We start from the raw sequence: 25,045 nt of genomic DNA on the forward strand, positions 1-25,045 counted from the left end.
TGGTTGATAGTACCCAATTGACTATTTTGCATACAACTTTGAGTGACCCATATAGAATCTGGGGGGAAATGGAAAAAGAGCTATGGCCAATTGGTTCCTAAAAGAGCTGGTGGTTGTGGAGGGGATTTCCTTTTCCTTCCTGTTCGCCCTCTGAACCTCACTGGGGATATAAGATATAAACAGGATGGAGTCTGTAGAGTGGAAAGCTACTAAAATGGTTGGTGGTCCTTGTCATAAGGTGTATGGGGACAGACTTAAAGATGCCAATATGTGTACTTTAGAGGAAAGGTGGGAGAGGGGAGAAATGAGATACATTTAAATACCTACATGGTATAAATGTGCATAAGGTGAACCTCTTTCAATTGAAAGGAAACTCTGGAATGAGGGTGCACAGGATGAAGGGGAAAGTGGATAGATTCAGAAGTAACCCCAGAAAATACTTTTTCACGGAAAGGGTGGTGAATGTTTTGAATGGCCTCCTGGTGGTGGTGGAGATAAAGTGTATCTGAATTAAATACAGCTTGGGTCTTGTACCTTGGATCTTTAAGGGAGAGGAGTAGATGGCATGGATAGGCAGACTAGATAGGCCATATGGTCTTTATCTGCCTTCATTTTTCTATATTTCTATGATGGTATGGTGGGGTGAAGGAAAAGGAAAAGCTCCTAGGTATATGGGCTGCTTCCTAGAATCAATGAAAATTTGTTAAGGCCTGCTCTAAGGTAAGACATAACCACAGCCTGTTGGCCAGTAAGGGTGTGGATTTTTGGATATAATTACTCACCTAGCCAACTCCAAGCTCAAGCCTTGCAATCTAAGCTTGCATCCAAGGCACGTGACTAGAGGGTGAAGAAACCTGTCACAAGGAGAGTCAGTGGGAGAAGCAGGATTTGAATTCTGGGTTCTCTGTGTTTCTTCCAGCTGCTGTAACTACTAGGCCCTGTATTCACTGCAGGGGCCAGCCCAGCTGTCCTTGCTCTTTCCATGGGTCTGAGTACATCAACTCTGTGGGATGCCTGATGTACATAGAGTAGCTATCAGTTTTGTTTGTGGGCTGTTCATTTTTTTTTCCAGTTATTCACAATTGGACTCTCAGTGGGACACACTGATAGCCATTGTCTGTGTTTGCTCTTAGGGAGGTATTATTGGACCAGCATGCCAAAGGAGGGAAGGCACACAGGTGGACATGTTCTATTTACTTTATTAAAGCAGCATATTTGACATATCACCAACAGGGCCCAAAAAGGCATCAAGGTGGTTTACATACATCATAAACAGCAATAAAAGTGAGATAGCATAACTGACCCCCCCCCCCCCAATAAAAGCAAGAACTATGCAAGGGTAGCCTGCCTGAATGCTGCACATAAAGTAACACCTGCTCTGAGGCAGAAATAACTCTTTGTGTGTTCTGTTAGGGGATTATTTGAAAAGAAAAGGTACACAAAACTGAGAATATAATCTCTGAGTAGTTCCTGGTGCCAACACACCTTGAATACTGGTGTGTACTGGTCACCCCTACTCATACCAGATATAGTGCAGCTAGAAAAGGTTCTGAAAAGGGTGACAAAAATGATAAACAGGATTTTCTTCCATTTGAAGAGAAGCTAAACTGGTTAGGACTTTTCAACCTGAAAAAGAGACAACTGAGAGTTTATAGAATCATGATTGGGATGGAAGAATTAAATAGGAGTTTGAAACGGGACTATATCATGAGGACACTCCATGAAATTAAGAGCCTGAAAATTGAAAGAAAATCAAGCCATGCATAATTAAACTGTGGAGTTTGTCACTGGAGGATGTGGTAATTAACATGGCAGGGTTCAGAAGAGATTTGAGTTCCTGGAGTAAAGATCTATAAAAATAAATAGCCAGGGAGACTTGGGAGAGAGAGTGCTGATCCCAAGAAATGAACTGTGAGACATGGATCTATTTTTGTGATGTTCTGGGTCCTTGTGATCTGGTCCAGACTGGCCAGCCTTGGAGCTAGGATGCTGAACTTGATTGACCTGGGTCATTCCATGCCAAGTGGTCTAATGATCCCCACCATTATGGGCTCCTTTTACAAAGGTGCGTTAGGAACTTAACACGCAGAATTGTGTGCGCTAGCCGCTACCGCCTCCTCTTGAGCAGGCGGTCGTTTTTCGGCTAGCGTGCGCTAATCTGGTGCGTGCGCTAAAAACGCTAGTGCACCTTTGTAAAAGGAGCCCTGTGTTTCAGATTTTGTTCAAAATTTGTATATAGAATAGTCAGGGTACTAAGAGAATTTTCCTAAGGTTTTAGATTCCTGACTGCAGTAGATCCACTTGTCTACCAAAAAACAGGTGCTTGAAAGACACAGTGCAACAAAATTAGGGCTTTGCTTGGGGAGCTTGTTTAGCTCTCAGATGGCTGACACTGCAAAAATCACTCAATAGAAAATAATATATTGTCAATAAAATAGTGAAGGGGCATCCTCAGGGTGAGGTTATGAGCTCTGAGGAACACCCAAAAAAAAAGGTTCTAATGCTCTTGATGACAGAGGCCGAGACCCAATCGGTGTCAGCCACACACCATCAGGGGAACGCTTCAAGTGTGTGATATGTGCAATAAATCAAACTCGTGAATAAACTTTTATATCTACTAGCAGTAACAGCACACAAATTCCATAAGTCTTACAAGCCCCTCTAATGCCTGACTCGAGACCCATGGGCAAAAAAGTACAAAATAATGAAAAACGTTTTGTACTTAGCTAGAAAGAACACCAACAGCATTCATTGGCAGTTCCAAGTGATATCATAAATTCCATGTCCAACCAAGCTGGGTTTCAGGGCGACAGTCCCTTCTTCAGGGACCTGACATGAAAAATAATGCACCGTGCAGTCTGGACTCAGCGGGTCGGCAAGGCAAAAGGGAGGAAGAAGCCTAAGTGGAATCCACTTCTTAAACACTCAGACTGGGGAGGCCCACAGCATGCGGTATTCCCCATAAAATTATAGGGGATTTGCTCCAGCACTAGCCAACGCAGATCCGCAAATGTATGTCCAAACTCCAGGCAGTGGCTGACAATAGGAGCCGTAACAATATCTTAATTCATTCTCTAGTAATCTCTAAAATCGATTATTGTAACGCCTTGTTTAAAGGTCTACCACAAAAAGAAATCAGACGTCTTCAAATTATCCAGAACGCCTCTATTAAAATTATCTACAAAGCCAAAAAATTTGATCACGTCTCTCCATTACTTAAAAAGGCACATTGGCTCCCAGTTGCACATCGTATTTTATTTAAACTATGCTTGCTTACTTTTAAATCCTTATTATTTAAAACCCCTGCCTTTATTTTTAGAGTTTTAATTCCTTACTCTACCTCAAGACTGTTGAGATCACAAGACCAACACTTACTGGCCATTCCTTCATTCAAAGTTATTAATATGAGGCGTCGCACTATTTTTTCAATAACAGTCCTGAAATGACCTCCCATTATTTATAAGAGAGGAAAAGAATTTGGACAAATTCAAGACCAAACTTAAGAGTTTCCTTTTTAACGATGCTTTTAGTGAATAAATATAATGGTTTTGTCTCTCTTTATCTAATATTTCATTACAAACTATATTTGTTTCCCCTCCTAATGTTTTTACCTTAAATATATTGAATTAAACACTGATTGTAATCCATTAATAATTTTCCCTTTTGTGTTGATATCGTATGTATAGGTTACTTAATTTGATTGATTTAAACTTTGTATAGGAATGTTTGTATTCGTTATTTTAATTTGCTTAGATTTATGTATGTTTGATTTGTTACCCATATTTGATTATTTAAGAAATTGTACATCGCCTAGAATTTGGAATAGGTGATTAATCAAATTATATAATAAACTTGGAAACATTTCTCAGCCTGCTCTTATGCTCAGCAAGATGCGTCTTAATTTGCCTAGTGGTCCGTCCTATATACAGTTTCTGGCAGGGGCAAATTAAAACATAAATAACCCATGCTGGATGTTGGCAGCATTCTGCACAGTGATGAATAAAGGGCTCCTTTTACGAAGATGCGCTCGTGTTTTTAACGCACGCTAGTTGAAAAACTACTGCCTGCTCAAGAGGAGGCGGTAGAGGCTAGCGCGCGGGGCGTTTTATCATGCTCTATTCCACGCGTTAAGGCCCTAACGCACCTTCGTAAAAGGAGCCCAAAGTGTCATTTTTAGCTACTTGTAAAATTGAGAATAATTGGTAAAGAGTGCTAATTTTTGGTAGTCCAGCAGAACATTTGTTGCAAGTTGCAAAGATCCTAGTATGAGGATACAAAAGCCACCTGAACTTTGCTCAAAGTGAGCCCCAAAATTTGTCGCAACAGGTTTGGACCAGTTTATCAACTGCTATAGCTCCAGAGCAAGAGTAAAAACAGACTTCAGATTTTTCTCATAGATTATCCTTGCATCGGACACTGCACTCTCAAATTGGCAGCAATTCTGCATCGTAACATTCCTTCCAATTTGGCATCTTTGAAACAGGGGCTGAATTTCATCAATTTTCAGGGTCAATTATAAAAAAAAGTCTGCCTATATTTGAGATAGAAAGTTTTACTCTATAAGATACATTATGCCTTTTGGTTTTGCAATGCCACTGTCATAAATGTACAAATTTGCCTCAGTTAGGAATGCTTAGAGGTGTGACATGCAATATTTGCATTTTGCATTTCTGTTTGATAATTTGAATACCTCTCTATTTCTGTTTTATGCTTGTCAAAGTTTTCAAAAGGTTCTACAGTACTGTTGGGTTGTTTTTTTTTTTTTTTCTGATGGCGAGTGAGTTTAGTGATTGGTACTATATTTTGTGCTTCATTTGCTGTTCATTCTCCAGTGAAGGCAGCGCTGGGTTTATCAGTTGGTTGCTAGGCATAACATTTGTGTAGCATTCACATTTCCCAGGTATTAAAATAGTTTTTATTCTCTGAATTGATAGGCTTAAGTAGGCAACTGCAGATTAATGAAGCCTCATGGAAGTTCAAGTAGTCCAGATAATGCAGGCTTGGAATCCTAAAAGAGACCCACAAACAGGCTTGGAAACTGTGGAAAGAAACCCACAAAATAGTGCGACGCCTCGTATTAATAACTTTGAATGAAGGAATGGCCAGTAAGTGTTGGTCTTGTGATCTCAACAGTCTTGAGGTAGAGTAAGGAATTAAAACTCTAAAAATAAAGGCAGGGGTTTTAAATAATAAGGATTTAAAAGTAAGCAAGCATAGTTTAAATAAAATACGATGTGCAACTGGGAGCCAATGTGCCTTTTTAAGTAATGGAGAGACGTGATCAAATTTTTTGGCTTTGTAGATAATTTTAATAGAGGCGTTCTGGATAATTTGAAGACGTCTGATTTCTTTTTGTGGTAGACCTTTAAACAAGGCGTTACAATAATCGATTTTAGAGATTACTGTAGAAATGAAACCCACCCGTGGCTGCTGCATGACTATTGGGCGTAGCCCCTGTGGCGATGGGGATACTGGTTTGCTTATTTGGAAACTAGTGGTGACAAAGCCAACACGAATAGGGTTAATGTCCGGATTTCCCTGGACTGGTCTTCCTTTTGAGGACATGTCCGGGGGTCTGGACAGCTTTTCAAAACCCGGCACTTTCGTCCAGGTTTGGAAAAGCTGTGTCGGGCAGGGAGGAAGTCTGTGCGTGCGTGCATGGGTGTAACTAGGCAGGACTAGGGGGTTCGGATTTTCTGAAAGGAAAATCTGGCAACCCTCACCATGAACCAGCGCAACACATATTTCATACACATTTTCTCGCATTGTGATATGGGCCATGCACACAAAATATCCCATACTTTTAACCTTTTCCTATCGTAATAAATTTTACGTTACGCTGGTTCCAATCGTAATTATTTTAGCAAAGTTTTGTATTATTCACCGTTATCATTTACGGCTATTGTAAACATAATGTAAATAAGTCTGTAAATTCAAATATTTTGTGTTCCTGGCTCTGTATTCCATTCAGACTGTTTATCCACTGTCTATGTCATTTTTGAAATGTCCCGCCATCCGGGACACACGGTAGGAAAAGGTTAAGCTAATTTATATTTCAATAAGGATTGCATTGCAAAACAAATAAATATAAATCTTGTAGAGTAATATTTCCTCTTTCAAATGATACTAGTTAGAAAGAGATTGAGGCAGACTCTTTTTTTTTTTTTTTTTTTTTTTAAATATAATTGACCCTAAAAATTGACAAATTTTAGCCCTTGTGTCAATGGTGCAAAATTTGAAGGAATGTTCTGATGCAGCTATTTATATTGAATTGCTGCAAATTTGACAGTGTAGTGTCCAGTGCAAGGATAATCTATGACAAAAATCTGAAGTCTGTATCTACTTTTACTCTGGAGCTATAGCAGCTGATAAACTGGTCAAAATCTTATCATGACAAACTGCAACAAGTTTTAAGGTGGGCTTTTGCATCCATGATGCTCATACTAGCATCACTGAAACTAGCATAAAAAGTTGTGCTGGACTGCCCAAAATTAGTATTTTTCATCAATTATTGTCAGCTTTACGAGCAGCTAAAAATGATATTATATTCTCTACTAAGCACGATGCTGCCAGCACCCAGTAAAACAAGGGGGGGGGGTCTAGCTCAGTGACTATTGCAACCAAGGATCTGATATTTTGGGGAAAATTTCTTTTAATGCTATGCTAGTCTTGCATACAAATTCTGAACAAAATCTGAGACATAATGGTGGGGAGCTTTTTTTTTTTTTAATTTTAGACTACTTAGTATGGAATGACCCACCTTTTTATGACGCAACACGGATATTCTTGTGTTCTGTTAGTGAACAGATGTTTAAGGAGCAGTCAGATCGGATTTCCTTTCTGCTGCCCTTGTTACAGCATGTGGCAACGATAACAGTCTTGTGCATTGTTCTTCTTAAATACTGTAGTTCATTGGCATTGGGATTGCTAGCAGTCCTCAGAAAAAGATCATCTGGATACTTTTCCTGGCACTGAACTGCACTATTTTCCACTCCCCCCCCACACCCCTTTCTTTTGTTCCTCTCCATAACCCCCAATTCACTTCTTGTTCTGACTAAAAATAGTGCCTGTGTAATTGCCTTCATTTCATTTTCAGGAAATCTTATATATATGCTGTGAGAACTTGACAGTTTTAATGTTCTGTGTTAATGAACATTTAGAAATGAAGGCACCATTATTCCAGTGCTGTTTGCTAATAATACTTCCACATTACTTACTGTGCATGTGGTACTGCCTACTTTATTTCTTTTTGAAGGGTATTTTTTTTCAGTGTTGGAGAGGCCAGTGTGTACCATATTAAAAATTTTCCATAGGCGCTGTTCACAAGAAAGGTTGTTAATGAGGATCCCAAACAAATCTCAGTTATACAAAACAAAAAGGACCCCTCTCCTCAGTATTTATATTTAATTAATAATGGACCTCAGTGGCTACTCTCAGAGGACTAACTTGGTCCACAATCGTCAGTCCATTCACAGTAGTAGTAGTATTCAAATTATTTTTTTTATCAGTTATTTTTTTTTTATTTTCTCTTAATATCTATAAACTATGAATACTCACCTTCAACTTCTTCAATCACTTTGGAACAATGAGGATACTGACATGATATCAATCACGTTTTGCCAAACGGCTGTATCAAGGTACGTTTCCTGTAACAAATAATCTCCAGTTAGGATTCTACTTCCAGTTAGGATTCTACTGATACCTGCTTAAACATTTAATAAGAAGTTAGCAGGTCAGAAGCTTCCTACACCAGCCATCTTGGCTAAAATCTTTCCTAAGACGGCCATGTTTAATCTATTTTTAAACACTGGCATGTGATTCAGCCAATTCAGATTTTTATCTGAGCCCCTGATTATGGCTTTTCAGAGAAGTAAGAATATTGGAGAATTACTTAAAGAAAGGCTGATTCAAGATAGATCGAGGAGAGAAACAACTTGGAGACGTGCTGAATATGCTCAGTGTCAATGGTATAAATTCTTTTTGATTGGACCTGAACGGACTGATTTTCAAACTGGGAGATGTGTTAACTGTAGAACCAATACCTCATGCACTGGTATGCAAGTGGTGTACATTATTGGATGCCCTTGTCGTCTAGTGTATATGGATAGAAGTAGTTGGGCGATACATGTGCGACTCACAGAGCATAAATCTAAGATCTCTACTTATTACTATACAAGCTCCACTTGTTCAGCATTGGAGTGATATGAAACTACTGAAGATATTCAACAGAGAATAATTGACCAGATATCAGTAAGGTGGGAGGGTGCTAACTTTGAATGATTATTGAATTATAGAGAGCAACACCATTCGGGCTGAACTTTGACATTGAGTGGCTGTCATTGGGTGTAAAAATAGAGCCTTGCAATTGGCTGTCTCGTGATCAGCTGATAGATTTAAATACCATAAGAAAACTGCTGTGGCCATCTTAGGAAAGATTTTCGTTGAGATGGCTGGCATGCTATAAAGTAAGGTATGATTGTGAGAAGCTGTTTGACCTGCTACCTTGTTATTAAATGTTTAAGTAGGTATCAGTAGAATTGTAACTAGAGATTATTTGTTATAGAGGATGTACCTTGAAACAGCTGTTTGGTGAAATGTGATATCATTTCTGCTCCATCCTACTCATCCTTCAGGAAATCTCTCAAATCTTACCTCTTTGATACATTTCTTTAGTGCCTGCTCTGCATTATACATTTTCTGACATTGTATCCACGCTGTATATGTACAGTCTCTTGCATTGTAAACCGCTCTGAACTGTTTGTGGTATTGCGGTATACAAAAATAAAGTTATTATTATTATTATTCATAATTTATAGATATTAAGAGAAAAGTTTTAAAAAATAACTGATAAGAAAATAATTTGAATACTACTACTGTGAATGGACTAATGACAATTTTGACATACTAAAGCTCAGATTGCACCAAGTTAGTCCTCTGAGGGTAGTCCATTAGTAATTAAATATAAATACTGATGAGAAGGGTCCTTTCGGTTTTGTAGAACTGAGATATATTGATCAGCTGTGTGCTCACTGTATAAAAGGTTCTCTCTTTTGGTGTAAGTGAGGAACACCCTTGGTAAACTCGCCTCCTACCGGAGATGTTGGGGTGGTGCTGGCAGGAGAGAGTGGACATCTCTCCTGCCAGGGATTGTTTCGGGGGTTTGTGGCAAGAGGGAGTGGGCATCCCTTCTGCTGCAGACAGTGTGGAAGGTTTGGGGATGGCGGCGGAAGAATGGGCATCCCTCCTGCTGGCCGACTTGCGGTGGGGTTCCCTGCTGCAGCCGCTCCGCTGATCATGGCAGGGAGATTCCCTTGCCGCGATCAGCTCAGTGGCAGCGCGATTCTCTAAACAGTGCCTGTGATATGGATGTTGGTTAGAGAATCGACGGGGTTAGACATCTGTCCATTAGGACAGATGTGATTCTGTATATGACTTCCGTGTGTTCCTTAGGCATCCTATGTAGAATCAGGACCTTATTTTCCTGTTTATCCACTATACAGTTTAGATTTTCTTCTACAGATGATGTAAAAATATAGGCAACTGAATCTTTGGTGGAGATGGAAGGCTCTATTTATGTGATTTATAAACAGTTGTGCAGAATAGTGTCCCTTTTTTATACTTTAATAAAAAGATTTAAATATAAAATCATGTGCTCGAGGCTTGTGGGAGTAGGGATAGAGTTCATGTGGAAGGGGTGGGAAAAGGGACAAACTTTGCCCCTGTGTCATTCTCTAACCCAGTGTATCTCAAACTGTGTGCCTCCTGAGATTCCAAGTGTGCCGCGGCACACTGAGGAGGAAGAGAGGCACCTGCCAGCTGACTTCCCTACGCGGTACAGTGCCAGCGCTGCCCGATTCGCCAAAGGCCTGCATGTTTCCCCCTTCTCTCTAGCGTCCTCCGGCTACCCCCCTGTCCTCCCGGTCTCACCTTTAAAGCTAATTACAGCAGCCTGCAGAGGATCGCCAGTAGGTAAAATTATTTTATTTTCAATATAGTGATTGAAATGTGTCAGTTTTGAGAATTTATATCTGCTGTGTGTAAATTGCATTACAATTAGTAAAGGGGATGGGATCTGGGGCAGAGCTTGGGTGGGCCTAGGGAGGTCTGTGGCTGGGGGTACTCAGTTGATATTTGTTAGACTTATTTATTTATTTGCTCAATTATTTAGCCCGTCCTTCCAAAGGAGTCCAGAACGGGTTACAAAGTACATCCACAATATAATTGAGACGGGACTAAGATTACATAATTTACAATATAGACGTGACAAAAAACATAACCACGAAGCAGCTCTGGTGAGAGTAGGTGGCATAGGTGCGTTGAATCTGAATGGCATTTCTGGGTGCATATCCTTAAGGTGCTGGGTTTGTGAAGAGGAAGGTTTTCACAGCCTTCCTGAAACTCCTGAGTCCATCTAGTGTTCTAACAGATGGGGGGGGGGGGGAATGGTACTTTGGGGGTACTTAGCTCGAAGTAGTTCAGAAACACTGCTGTAGGCAATCAGCTGGCGCCAATGCCTCTCCTTCTCTCCAGCCCTCTTCCCTGCTTGCACCTTCTACTGGCATCTCAGAGCCCATATGGAGGGCCTCTGAACATATGCGGACGTCGACATGACACTTCTGGGTGCCTCAAACTGTGGCCACTACCTTTAGTGTGCCCTGACTCGAGAAAGTTTAAGAGACACTGCTCTAACCAAAAGCAGATGCAAATAGAAGTGTATGAAACCCTTTGGGTAATTGTCAACATGGAAGTATGTGCATACTTTCATTTTGAAAATTTGTTGGTAGCTGTCCAGGGATAACATTGCGCTTACTAACTGCACTTAGTTATAAAATTGCCCCCTTGTGCCAGTTCATGCAACTGAGTATCTCCAGTTGAGAAGCTCACCTTTTGGGTAACAGAAATATCCTTTTAAGTATGTCTTGTCTTAGGGCTTATCTTTTAGTTCATATTTGTAATTTGCATGCAGTTTTATTTCTATTTTCTCTCATCTCTAATGCATATTTGACAATGTAACCATACACACTATTGCAGTGGTATTTACTGGTCTTCATGACATTTGGAGCATTGAGATAAAGCAGCAGATTTCTGCATTTCAATGGCCACGAATTTAGACTTGGAGGATGAGATATTCGACGTCTGCATCTATGAGACAAGCATGGTTTTTCTTATTACATAGAGCCTTTTGGACCCCTGTTCGTTTACAGAAATTGGATAGTTCTAAGTCTAATAGATGCTGGCACTGTCATCTCAAGGTAGGGACACTGGATCATGTACTGTTCTATTGTCAATTGATACTTAAATTTTGGAGATCCATTTGGGATCAAGTGAATAAATTATTGGAAAATCCAGTGGCATTGACATACGATATCGTGCTGTTTGGCATGTTAATGAGGGCCAAAAGCCAAATATCTTCCCATAATAATAAACTTCCCTGTATTATGACGGGTTGCCGGTTCATAGACAAAACCGCAGAAGACAAAGACGCGCGCCGACAACTGAGCGCAAGACGGAGGTGCGTGCTGAAGAAAATGACAGTTTTTAGGGGCTCCGATGGGGGGTTTTGTTGGGAAGCCCCCCCACTTTACTTAATACAGATTGCAGCGGCATTGTGGGTGGTTTGGGGGGTTGTAACCCCCCCTCATTATACTGTAAACTTAACTTTTTCCCTGTTTTAGGGAAAAAGTGAAGTTTTCAGTAAAATGTGGGGGGTTACAACGCCCCACAACGCCCCCACAAAGTGGCACGATCTGTATAAAGTAAAGTGGAGGGGTTCCCCTGCCACACACCCCCGTCGGAGCCCCTAAAAACAGTTATTTTCTTCAGCGCGCACCTCCGCACTGCGCTCAGTTGTCCGCGCGTGCCTTTGTCTTCCACGGTTTTGACCTGACACCCGGGTTGCCATACAAATTATTTTAAGGAATTGAAAAATCTGGGATCGGTTAAATTATTTTTTCTGGTGGAAATCTCTATGCCACATTTTTAAAATGGAGCGTATGATGGCCATACAACAGGGACATTATAAGAAATTTATGGATGTTTGGGAGTCATTGACAGAATTCTGTAAGGAGTGATTTTGATTTTGCCCTTTGATCATACATGTCCAGGGTGGGTGGGGAGATACTTTTAATTAGAGTGCAGTTGTTGGATATGTATTAGAGAATGACACGGTGACAAAATTCATCACCGTTCCTGTCCCCGCAGATAACCGCGGGAAACCATCTTCATGTCATTCTTTAAGGAAAGAGGGAAGAATCAGAGTATGAATGGCCACAACCACTGACCCGCAAGCTTTGCTTTGAAGAATGCTGGTGTAGAAGGATTGATTGAGGTTGAAATAGACACAAGAAAATGATATGGGATTATTTCCCGTGGTTATCCATGGGGACAGGAACAGTGATGAATTTTGTCACTGTGTCATTCTTTAATATGTATAAAGGGGGGGATGATAAATGTATTTGTCATAAATATAATTTGATAGAAGTTAAGTGTAAAATATGTTGCACTTATTTTTGGCTTTAAAATGAATAAAGATATTTAAAAAAATTGCTACTATTGTCACATCTCTTCTCTGCTCCATTAGAGAGTAAAATATTTTTTTCTAAATTCCTAAAACCATTTTATTTAGGTTTTTATTTTGTTTAATAATTTATTCACTAAGCGTAACACTAAGCATAGTGAATGCATAAAATAATGGCTAATGACTCATTGTTTAAAGCCTTATAAATGAGTGTCCAATACCTTAATTTGCATATGATCAAATTTACAGGTGTAATATGATCAAATCTGGATGACCCAGTTAGCAGTCGAGCTGCTGAATTCTTTGCTCTTTGTAAAGATCTACGTAGTTAAATAGGCTGGAAAACCCAACTATAGTGAATTCCAAAAATATGGTGTAACCATAGTTTGAAGCATAGTCTTCAAAAATAATAGCTCTTTCAATCTCCTAAATACCTTCAATATAAGGAAAATACGTATTCTTCACTACAGTTCAAAAGTATTAATGAAAAGTTAGAGGGGTCCAAAACTACCTTGAGATAGCATACTTCCTAACATTGTCTGTCAAAACTTCCAATGTACTGTATATGGTTCAATTTGTCCTGAGAAAAAGGTAATTTGTGTTTTAGATACATTTCAGTTTATTGGCTTTTATTCAAGATTTAGGGCTCCTCTTCCTAAGCCGCGCTAGGGCTTTAATGCGCGGAATAGCATGCTAGACCTTAACATCAACATTGAGCTGACGTTAGTTCTAGAAGCGTAGCGCATGGTAATTTCCTGCGTGCGCTAAAAACGCTAACGCACCTTAGTAAAAGGAGCCTTTAATAGCAGATAAACACAATTTCAGAAAACCAGTTACATCTGAGAAATACCCTTGAATCATAAAGAAAATTGGAGATCAGCATAGAGACTACAGTATTCCCCCGGTCATTCGCAGTTCCTGTTTGCGGTCCCGGTCATTTGCTGATTTTCTGACCGCGAATGACCGGGCAGGAGAGAGCAGCCGGAGCGTCGGCGAGTGAAGGAAATCACTCGCAGTATGCTCCGACTGCGTCTTCTTGCACTAAAGTCGGACCTCACCAATCAGGAGCTGCGTGTCAAACCAGCTCCTGATTGGTGAGGCCCAACTTTGGTGCAGGAAGAGGCGCCGGCGAGTGAAGGAAATCACTTGCAGTATGCTCCGACTGCCTCTTCCTGAACTAAAGTCGGACCTCACCAATCAGGAGCTGCGTGTCAAACCAGCTCCTGATTGGTGAGGCCCAACTTTAGTGCAGGAAGAGGCGGTCGGAACATACCGCGAGAGATTTCCTTCACTCGCTGGCGCTTTGGCTGCCCTCTTCTATTTCCCCTGCTAAAAACCGTATTTGCAGTTTTTCAGCATTCGTGGGGGTTCCTGGAACGGAACCCCCGTGAATATCGGAGGAGTACTGTATACCAAGGCCTGCTAATAAATGGCAAAAAGGATAGGACAGAAGAGAGGGCTGAGTTGTATGGAAGTAGAGCATTCCTGACCCTGTTGCACACAAAAGACATGTGGCCTCTTTTACAAAACCGCGCTAGCGGCTGCACTGCGCTAACGGTCACGAAACCCATAGAGATTTAAAGGGCTTCGTGGCTGTTGCTGCGCGGCTTTGTAAAAGAGGCCGATGGTGTGCCTAAAAAGAAGAAAACTAGTCTTAAACTTTTCCTGAAATTGCTATTGATCTTAAATGATCTAATAGCAAATTACAATGAATAGTATCATCAAATGGTACTGTAATGTATCCTAAAGTAACCATCAGATATCTAAAATCAAAACCAGTCACAGACAGAAAGTCATAATGTCTCTGTTGAATATTTAGGCCAAAACCCAAATTGAAAACTGTCTAAAATATTAATCATCTAAAAAATCCTGCAATTGATGTAATAATATCTTGGTCATAAACAAAATAGAGGATACAGGACAGTAATACTCTGGATATTTTCTATCCAACTTCTCATTTTATAACAGAGGCTCAACTACTGCAGATTTAAATTGCTCAGGATAAATGTCATAAGATAAACATTAATTCATCAATATAGCCAATAAAATAGTAATATCCTCTTGTCTTTTGACCTAGATGGTGCGCATGCATCTAAATCATTTGTAATTAAATTAATAAAACTGACTATTTCCACCAATACAAATTCATTCCAACTTTCCAAAGTACAAATCTAAACATCTAATGTCAGAGGAAGATCTACTATGTCAAACAGTTTGACAATGCGGTTAACTTTATCACTAAAATAATCAGCAAATTGTTAACAAGATACATCTCAACAAGGAGTGGAGTTCATCAACAGTGACCTATCTGATCATTTCTTTATCATAGCAAACAATTCTTCTAGTCATGATGTTAAGTGGATCATAAACCAACATAAATAAACTTGGAACAGTTATTATAACACATACAGACCACAAAACTCCTACATAGACTCCTTTCAAAAAACCAAAATCCTCCCACCTAACTTGAAACCCATGTTGTGAGCTGACTAATTTCCAAATCCACAACTGCCTATTCATAATCGGAAAAATTTTCTGCATCTTTTGAAAGAATAACAAACTCGCACCTGATTTCCATAGGAAACAAGTTCCACAACAATGGACCACCTTGTTTCAAAAAAGATATAGTGGAACTGGAAAAGGAACAGAGAAGAGCAACCAAAATGACAAAGGGGGTGAAATGATTTCCATAGACAGGATTCTTCAGGTTAGAAAAAAGATGGCTGCATGGAGATATGTTTATGTTTATTAAAAACTTTATATACCGCATATATAACCAATGAGAATCCAAGCGGTTTACAATATATACAGTACAGTGGTACCTTGGATTACGAGCATAATCCGTTCCAGGAGCATGCTCGTAATCCAAAATGCTCATATATCAAAGCAAGCTTCCCCATAGGAAGTAAGGGAAACTTGCTTTGATATGTTCCCCCCCCCCCCACCTTCCCCCCCCCGAGGCCAGCAGCGCTGCTCCCCCCCCCCACGAGAACCGGCATTGCTTCCCCCGAAGACCCCCCCCCCCGCGAACCGGCACCCTCCCCCCCGCGATCCGGCACCCCTCCTGCCGCGACCTGAGATCCCCCAACCCACACGAACCCTCTTCTTACTTCCAGTGTAGCCTCCGCATCGGCACCGGCACCAGCATGTCCTGTGTGTTGGTGCCGGTGCCCGAAAATCTGCTTCCTGTGCCGGGCCTATTCCATGCATCTACCACCCTTTCTTTAAAAAAGTATTTCCTTAAATTACTCCTGAGCCTATCACCTCTTAACTTCATCCTATGCCCTCTCATTCTGGAGCTTCTTTTCAAATGAAAGACTCGCCTCATGCGCATTTATGCCTTGTAGGCATTTTATGCATCTCTGTCATATCTCCCGTCTCCTGTCTTTCCTCCAGAGTAATACATATTGAGATTTTAAAATCTGTCCCCATATGCATTATGGCGAAGACCTCGCACCATTTTAGTAACCTCCCTCTGGACCCACTCCATCCTTTACCTGAAGGTGCGGTCTCCAGAATTGTACACAGTATTCTAAATGAGGTCTCACCAGAGTCTTATATAAGTGCATCAATACCTCCTTTTTTCTACCACTCCCTATGCCCCCCAGCATCCTTCTAGCTTTCGCCGTCACCTTTTCGACCTGTTTGGCCACCTTAAGATCTTCACATACTATCACTCCCAAGTTCCGCTTCTCTTTCATCCACAAAAGTTCTTCACCCCTAAACTGTACTGTTCCCTTGGGTTTTTGCAGCCTAAAAAATGCTTGACCTTACATTTCTTAGCATTAAATATTCTTCAAGCTTCGCTAGGTTCTTTCTAATGCTATTTACACCATCAAGGATGTCTACTCTTATTACAGATTTTGGTATCATCCGCAAAGAGGCAGATCTTAAACTGACATCAAATGTTACCTGTTTATTGTGTATAGAGCCATGTAGTCATGGGAAAAGCACTGCTTATCCATGGGAATGAACAGCAAGGAATAAATCTGCTGTTTGGGTTTCTGCTACATACTTATGACCTTAGCTTTTGAAGACAGATTGATGGACTTGATGGATTGTTCTTATGCTATGATGCAACCTTCTCTCTGCAACTCTCCCAGCTTTGGCTAGCCACATGACGCTACAGCGCCTAAAACTAGAAATAAAGGCAGATGATGCATGTAGCAAATGTCATGACCTGTCCCACCTCCCAATATTTTCACCTCTTGTCTGTAATCTCCATTTTTGTGTTACTGCTCGTCTACCTTAATAGTCATTATACACCAGGGATCTCAAAGTCCCTCCTTGAGGGCCACAATCCAGTCGGGTTTTCAGGATTTCCCCAATGAATATGCATTGAAAGCAGTGCATGCACATAGATCTCATGCATATTCATTGGGGAAATTCTGAAAACTCGACTGGATTGCGGCCCTCAAGGAGGGACTTTGAGACCCCTGTTATACACTGTACTACTTGCCTTTCAAAATCAAAAATGCTTAGAAATATTATTTTATAGTTCACTTTATGGCTCATACATGTTTTCAATAACTGGCTGAGTAAATGTTAAAAAGGGTGAGGCCTAGAGGCTCAAGTTTTGGAAAGTTGTAGGCAACCTCGTAAAAATATACAGCATGAATTAGGTGTCTGATGATGTCTGCCCAAACCAATCAAGGAATTGGTGGATTATTATGAGCATACAAGATCTGGCTGTGATAAAGGATTAATAGCTGGTGGTGACACATTTATGCACAGTCTGTGAACAATCATTTCAACCCTGAGATGATCTGTTCAAGGGCATGCATGTCGGATAAGGAGAGGCCTCTATGTTTCATGCATGATGCATCCCTGTGATAACCAAGACGGGAAATTTTGCAGGTGGTAAAGCCTGCAATTTGTTAAGTTCTTCACACATTAAAATGTTTAGCGTTCCTTTGGGGTGTAGTGGATGACTATTATTTTACATTTTTCCTAACAGACTGTTGAAGATAATTTCAAATCCATGTTCGTATCACCCTGGCACAAAGGTGTGTTTTAGGGCTCCTTTAACTAAGGTGCGCTAGCATTTTTAGCGCACACAGCAGATCAGCGCACGCTAACCCTGCGCTACGTGGCTAGAACTAACACCAGCTCAATGCTGGCATTAGTGTCTAGCCCACGCAGCATTGCAGTGAGTGCTATTCCGCGCATTAAAGCCCTAACGCAGCTTAGTAAAAGGAGCCCATAGTCTACCACCAGGATTATTTATTTGGGCATGTTTTTTTTGTTCCATATTTTTGTTCAGTAATGATCAAAAAGCTATCATTCACCAATTTTTTTTGTTTTACTTACATGTATTTTTTTGAGCATTTATTTAAAACCCACATTTTTCCCTTTGATTAAATCCAATATTTCAGCATTGTAACTAAAACGAAAAACTTCTTTCTGCGTCTCTGCTCTCTGCCTGCTAGGTTATACATCAAAATTCTTCTTTAGATTTATTAATGCTCGGGGCCTAACAAAGTTGCCTCTTAGTGAAAATACTGGAGATTTCCTTAGCCAAGAGTTTCTCACTGCTTATTCCATTATCTGACAGTTTCTGAAATATTGTATGTCTGATGACTCCCTAAGCAAGAACAGGGTTTGATCTCTGCAATCTCTTTCCTTGGACCAGTAATTAGTAAAAGTTGCACAACAATTAAGCAATTATTATGTAGAAAGGCAAATGCATGCATAAATAAGGACATATTCTAAGACATTTTTCTTGTCTAATATGTTCTCTGCTGCAGCTAGATCTGGTCTAACCTGTTGCTGTAACATAGTAATGACGGAAGATAAAGACCTGAATGGGTCATCCAGTCTGTCCAACAGTCACACTCATCATCAATTCATGATTTAAATCACTAGTCAGAAAGACTTGATTTAAATCATGGTTTTCTCATTGTTTGTATTCTGCAGGTAAGCCTATTTTACTGAGGGTTACCATATGTCCGGGAAAACCTAGACATGTACGGATGGATTTTTAAAATGGGGGAATCTGTCTAAGTTTAGCTGGCTCTCCTAACTCCCCCACCTACATTTTCCCCAGCCACTGTAATCCAATCTTCGGGCAGCCAGCAGCAGTAACAAGGTGAGGCTGCTGCTACCAGCCTGCCCCTGAAGCTGTTCTCTGCAGGTCCTACCTACGCGAGAACAGGAAGCCACTGCAGAGAGGTGGCATCCGAGGCAGGCCTGTGGCAACAGGCTCACCTCATTGCTGCTGCTGGCTTCCTGAAAATTGAATTACAGCGGCTGAGGAGGATGTCGGTGGGGGAGTCAGTTGCTAGTGAGAGAGGTCGGAGGAGGGAGGTCTGAAGAATCAGCATTGGAAGGAAAGGGGGCTAGAGAAATAGCAAGGGGGAGAGCTGGAGAAACAACTTATAGGGAGGGCAGGCTGGAGAAGCATTATGGAAAGGTGGAGATCTCCACAATTAATATAGAAACAATTGGTAGGATCTTCCTACCAATTGTCCTACCATGTCAGACTTGTCAAAATTAAAAATCTAAATAGTCTACAGCTTGCCATCAGCTGATTGCAGCAGGGGAATCCCCGATCAGCTGAGTTGGCAGGATTCCCCAAAACTGGGGCTTCATGGAGTCCTGCCGGCTCAGCTGATCGGAGATTCCCCCAATATGAACTGGCAGGGAAATTCCCAATTCCTTCCTTTTTCCCTCCCTCCAATCCTCCCTGCCCCATCCAAAGAGAGCCCCCTCTCTCGCTGAGCCCTAATTCCTCTCTCCCTCCCTCCCACTCACCAATCTCCCAGACATTCTCACACACCCCTGACATCCTCCAACCCCCTGTACCTTTGGATGAAAAATCAGTCTTCCCACTTCTATACAAAATCTACCCTGGTCCCCCAACCCAAACCATTTCCACCAGCTTCAACCCCCCTTTCTCTCTCCTCCCACTCCTTTTCCACCAGCGCCACTGCTGTTTGAAGCGAAGGTATGTCGGTCTCGTGGTGGGAGAGTTGGCAGGGGGATGGGAGGGAGGGGTGGAAAGATGCTGCGCAGGGGGATGGGTGGGAGGGTCAGCGGGGTTCTATGCAGGGGGATGGGTGGGAGGGTCGATGGAGTTCTGCTGCATGGGGAATAGGAAGGAGGGATGGAAAGATGATGTGAGGGGAGGAAAGTGCTGCCGCCTGCAAATCAGGCTACAAATCTCATTGATGACCTTCCGGAAAGCAGTCTACGCCTCACCCCCCTTAAACCCCCTCCCCTCTACCCTCTCTTCTCCATTCTAAACGCCTACTTAAATTGCTGTATAGTCCACTCTTAACCTGTACTTAAATTACTGTATAGTCCACTCTTAACCTGTACTTAAATTACTGTATAGTCCTTGTATTTAAACTACTGTATAGTCTTTGTATTGTCCAAATGTACTCCACTGTGAATATTTGCTTGTAGATCGTTCTGAGCTAATGGGAGGACGGGATAAAAATCTAAATAAATAAATAAATATAGTCAGGGATGGAGTTGGGAAGTGTCGGAGACATTTGGGAGGGGCTTCAGGGGGGTCTATCTAACGAGCTTATTTTTGAGGTAGAGCTTATATTAGGAGCACCCTTCCTCCCTCCCTTGCATGCCACCAGCCCATAAGCCTTTCCTCCGACATCAATTATGATGTCGGAGAGAAGGTTCCAGGCCAGCCAATCACTGCTTGGCTGGCCCGGACCTTCTCTCCGACGTCAGAATTGACGTTGGAGGTGGGGAAAGGCTTGTGGGCTGGCAGCATGCAGTTGCTGCATGTGTCTGGCCCTTCCCTTCCCAGAGTTGTGGCAGAGGATAATTAAATGGGGTGGGTGGGTGGCAGCAGCAGATAATTAAATGGAGCTGGCAAGTGGCAGCGGCGGCGGACCGGGGGGAGGAGGAATCGGCAGCGGGTCGGCTTGGGTGCAGGCAGGCTTCGGCATGGGTCGGCTTTGGGGGAGGGAGGAAGGGGTGGGACAAAGGCTGGAAGGCAGTGAGGGAGAGGGGCACGAACTCTGGACAAGAAGGAAGGGAGGGAGCATTAATAGGGAAAACAGTATATACGACCATTTTACACAAGGGAGGGAGGAAGGGGGCGCTAACTTGGGGGGAAGGGGGGAGGGAGGGAATAAAAAGGGACAATTATTGGGCCTGGTGTGTGAGTGAGAGGGAAAGAGATGGTGCACATGGGGAAAGGAAGAGGAAAATTGGGCATAGAGAGGAGTGAGGTAGAGATGCATGGGGAATAGAAGGATGAGAGGCAAAAATGTTGGATATGGTGGTGGAGAGGGAACAGAGGGATAGATTGAAGGGGATACAAGGGGGAGGAATGTTGGGCATAGTGATGAAGGGACAGTTGTGGCATGGTGTTGAGGAGGGGTGATAGAAGGAGAAGGAGAAATGGGCATGGAGCTGGTGGGCAGTGGTGAAAATGATCTGGGGGGTGAGAGAAGAAGAAAATTTAGACTCGTGGAAGGACAGAGAGATGTTGGTTGGGGAATGGAATGAGGTCTGGAGGAGAGGAAGTATGCAGGAGGCAGAAATAAATATACTGTATATATTGGATGCACGGTCAGAAGGAAGTGCAACAAGAGAATCATGAACTCACCAGACAAAGAAGGTAGGAAAAATGATTTTATTTTCAATTTAGTAATCAAAATGTGTCAGTTTTCAGAATTTATATCTGCTGCTTATATTTTGCACTATATTTGTCTATTTTTCTATAGTTGTTACTGAAGTGACATTGCGTATTTTAAAGTCATCTGCCTTGACCTCTTTGAGTCCCCGTATATAAATGATAATTAACATTTTCTCTGCATACAGTGTGCTTTGTGTTTTTATAATTTTGTGGTTACCATTATGTGTTAATAAGATTATATTGTGTGTATATGAAAAATGGATGGAAGAAATTGCATTACAATTAGTACTAATATTATGGGGGTGGAGTCAGGAGTGGAGTTTGGGCAGGTCTTGGGGCCAGGGCAGGATTAATTCATCGAGAGACCCTAGGCACACATGTTCACTGGGCCCCCTGCCCCCCCAGCCCTGCACCCATTTATTTACTCTTCTTTTTTACTTCTTTATTTCCACTTGATTTCTCTTTTTCTTTTATTTTAAAATCAAAAAACAAATATTACCAAACCAGTGCCAGAGTACAGTTTTTCTTCTATGCAGCCTCCCAACATCTCTGAACAAATCCCCCCCCTTCATAGAGGAAGAGATCTTCAGCTGGCGGGGCTCTGGGAAGCCTACCAAATTATATTTTACATTTGGGTAGGAGGCATGGCGGGAAGAAAATTTAGTGCCCGCCATTTTATTGGACTAATACATTTCTCAATCAACTTTCAGAGGTTAAAATCTCTTTCTTCAGGTCAGTAAACTATACTGCTGTCCTGACCTAAGGAAGGGAGTTTTGGTCTCTGAATTAGTAAAAAAAAAAAAAAAAGTATTACGATTAGTCCAATAAAAAGGATCACCTTATTAACATTTTCTATTAATAAACGATCAGCACAGCTACAATACTTTATCCTAAAGCAAAAAAATAAATAAAACAAATATAATTTTTTTTCTACCTTTGTTGTCTGGTTTCTGCTTTCCTCATCTTCTCATCATTCTCTTCCTTCCATCCACTGTCTGCCCTCTCTCTGCTTTTTCCATATGGCATCTGCTCTCTTTCTATGCCTCTTCCAGAAACTGATTGCTTCTCCTTTCCATCTCAACCCCCTCCCCCCCTCCATCTATTTCTCTCCGCTCCACAATGGTGTGGCATCTGTGTTCTTCCCTTCCAGCAGATTTTAACATCTCTATCTCCTCCTTTCTTCCCCTCAGATCTAGTATCTGGCTTCTTTCTCCTTTCCTCCTCCCAGGTCTGGTATCTGTCTCCTCCCACTCCCCCCATGCTCTGGCATCTCTCTCTCTCTCTCCTCTCCCTATCTCCTTTTCTTCCCTGGTCTTCCTTCTCAATTTATTTTCTGCCTCTGTCTAAATTCTTTCTTACTATTCAGTCCTCAGTTTCCCTCTTTCATTGTGTCTACCTATAGCTTGCTACCTCTTTCCCTCACCCCCTTCCAATATCTAACTATCCTCTTCACCCAATCCAGCATGTGCCTTTTTTCTTTCTCATTCTCACTTCCTTCCAGCATCTGTTCCCCTCTCTCATCCCCCTTCCATTCAGTGTCTTCCCCCCACTTCAATTCAGCGTCTGTGCCCCTCTCTCAGCCCCTCCCACACACACTTCCATTCAGCGTCTATGCCCCTCTCTCACCTACCCCCCTTCCATTCAGCGTCTGTCCTAAACCTAAAGCACCTCTTCCTGTTATTGGGCCATCTTCCTCCTTTCCCCTCACCTTTGCGGAAGCTTTCTAAAAATGAAGTTTTCTTTTAGACCTGCCCTGAGAAGGGGAAGCCATTGTCATTAGTAGTGGGGTAGTGGTGGGGAGCATGGAGAAGAGGTCGGAACTAGATTTCAAATATCTCTGGCCCACTCTATCTCTCTCCTCCCAGCGTCGGCTCGGTCTCTCCACCTGGTGCTGCGGAGACCGTTATAATTGCTAGCAACAGAAAGTGAGCGGCTGCTGGACCGAACCCCAACCAACTCCCCCTTCCCCGGCCATCACCGCTGTGGAAAGCAAAGTCCCGGACCACAGTCCAGCAAACCGAACAGGAACTATCTGGCCGTCTACATTTCCAATCACTCGAGAAAAGCACATTTAAAATAATATGCATGCATGCATGCAGCTCCCCGAAGCTTTTGCTCTGACGCAACTTTCAGTTTCTGCAAGATTGTGTCAGAGGGGAAGCTTTGTGGATGAGTGCCCCTCTGGTTGCCATGAAGGTGAGGGGAAGAGATGCCCGGACAGCTGCCCTCTTTGCCTTCCCCTAACGCTGGTGGGTCCCCCTGATGTTTTTGGGCCCAAGGCACGTGCCTACCCGGCCTACCCTTTAATCCGGCCCTGCTTGGGATGGAGCTTGGGCGTGGTACTCGGTTGGTATTTGTTAGGCTTAGAGCGGTGGTCTCAAACTCAAACCCTTTGCAGGGCCACATTTTGGAATTGTAGGTACTTGTAGGGCCTCAGAAAAAAATAATTAATGCTTATTAAAGAAATGACAATTTTGCATGAGGTAAAACTCTTCATAGTTTATAAATCTTTCCTTTTGGATAAGTCTTAATAATAATATTGTAGTTTATAGCTAAAGAAACATATGATCAAGAAATTGTTTTATTTTACTTTTGTGATTATGATAAACATACCGATGACCTCAAAATAGTACCTGGGGGGCCCCGGGCCACGAGTTTGAGACCACTGGCTTAGTGAGTACTTGGCTTGAAAAGGTTGAAAAACACTGTGCTTAGAAGTTTTATTCTCTTTCATAGTATATTGTGTGTTAGAAGCGCGTCTACTGCATGCATTAATGTATAGTTACAATGTGCTTTTGATAAAGAGATCTTGGGGCTCATTGTCGATACTCGAGTGGGATTTCTAATGTTGCAAATCTAATGTGCTGATGGTGATTTCATCTCTTGCTTCTAGGTTGATGGGAAGAATGCCTCCTGTGCTGGAAGAGCCTTGAGGAATGTTTTTAGAGCACAAGCATCTGATCTGATAAAGGACCGAATGTATCTGACAGGACTCTGCAGGTAACTCAAATATGTGAATGTTTTCCCAAGTATTCCGATACGGGGTAAGTTTCAAAGACTGTGCTAGGTACTGGTAGGTGCCCTAGTTGTGGCTGCCTAGCAATGCCTTTAGGATCTGCGCACAACTTTTTAAAATTGTCTTAATTGTTGTGGTAATTTACCGTGCTAGTTTTCAGCCAATCAAAAAAAAAAAGGAAATGACCAGCTAAGAGTTTAGTGCTGAACTCTTAGGATGTCTAGTGACGCTTAAGTGGAGGCGCCGTCCAGTGTCTAATGGTGCCTACCTGAAAAGTAGGTGTGGTTAGGGGCAGAGAATAGTGTGGTTGACTTAGGCATTGCTAGGTGTCCGAGTTAGACACTGTTAAATTAGGCCCAGCACCTACCTAGGACGCCTAGTGATGGTCTAATATCTGGCAACTAAAATTCAATGCAAAGAAATGCAGAGTAATGCATTTGGGGATTAATAATCGGAAGGAGCCGTATATGCTGGGAGGGGAGAGATTGATCTGCATGAATGGGGAGAGGGACCTTGGGGTGATAGTGTTTGAAGATCTAAAGGCGAACAAATAGTGCGACAAGGCCGTGGTTGCTGCCAGAATGATGTTGGGCTGTATAAAGAAAGGCGTAACCAGTAGAAGAACGAAGGTGTTGATGCCCCATGTACAGGTCGTTGGTGAGGCCCCACTTGAAGTATTGTGTTCAGTTTTGGAGACCATATCTGGTGAAGGACACAAAAAAGCTTGAAGCGGCCAAGAGGAGGGCAACAAAAATTATAGGAAGTTTGCGACAAAAGACATATGAGGAGAGACTGGAAGCCCTGAATATGTATACCTTAGAGCACAGGTGTCAAAGTCGGTCCTTGAGGACCCTTAATCCAGTTGGATTTTCAGGATTTCCCCAATGAATATGCATGAGATCTA

General features: G+C 42.0%; 1 protein-coding gene across 3 annotated transcripts in view; it reads left to right on the forward strand.

Annotated features, from left to right (window-relative positions):
- RAPGEF5 (Rap guanine nucleotide exchange factor 5) overlaps nucleotides 1-25,045 on the forward strand; it is a 427,979-nt gene that overhangs the window by 109,920 nt on the left and 293,014 nt on the right. For all 3 annotated transcript variants that reach the window (XM_033930889.1, XM_033930887.1, XM_033930890.1), the window contains exon 2: nucleotides 24,019-24,125. In XM_033930889.1, the coding sequence (XP_033786780.1) occupies nucleotides 24,019-24,125 (107 nt within the window). The remainder of the gene's footprint in view (nucleotides 1-24,018; nucleotides 24,126-25,045) is intronic.

The sequence above is a fragment of the Geotrypetes seraphini genome, chromosome 2 (assembly GCF_902459505.1).
Source record: "Geotrypetes seraphini chromosome 2, aGeoSer1.1, whole genome shotgun sequence".
Classification (NCBI taxonomy): Eukaryota; Metazoa; Chordata; class Amphibia; order Gymnophiona; family Dermophiidae; genus Geotrypetes; species Geotrypetes seraphini.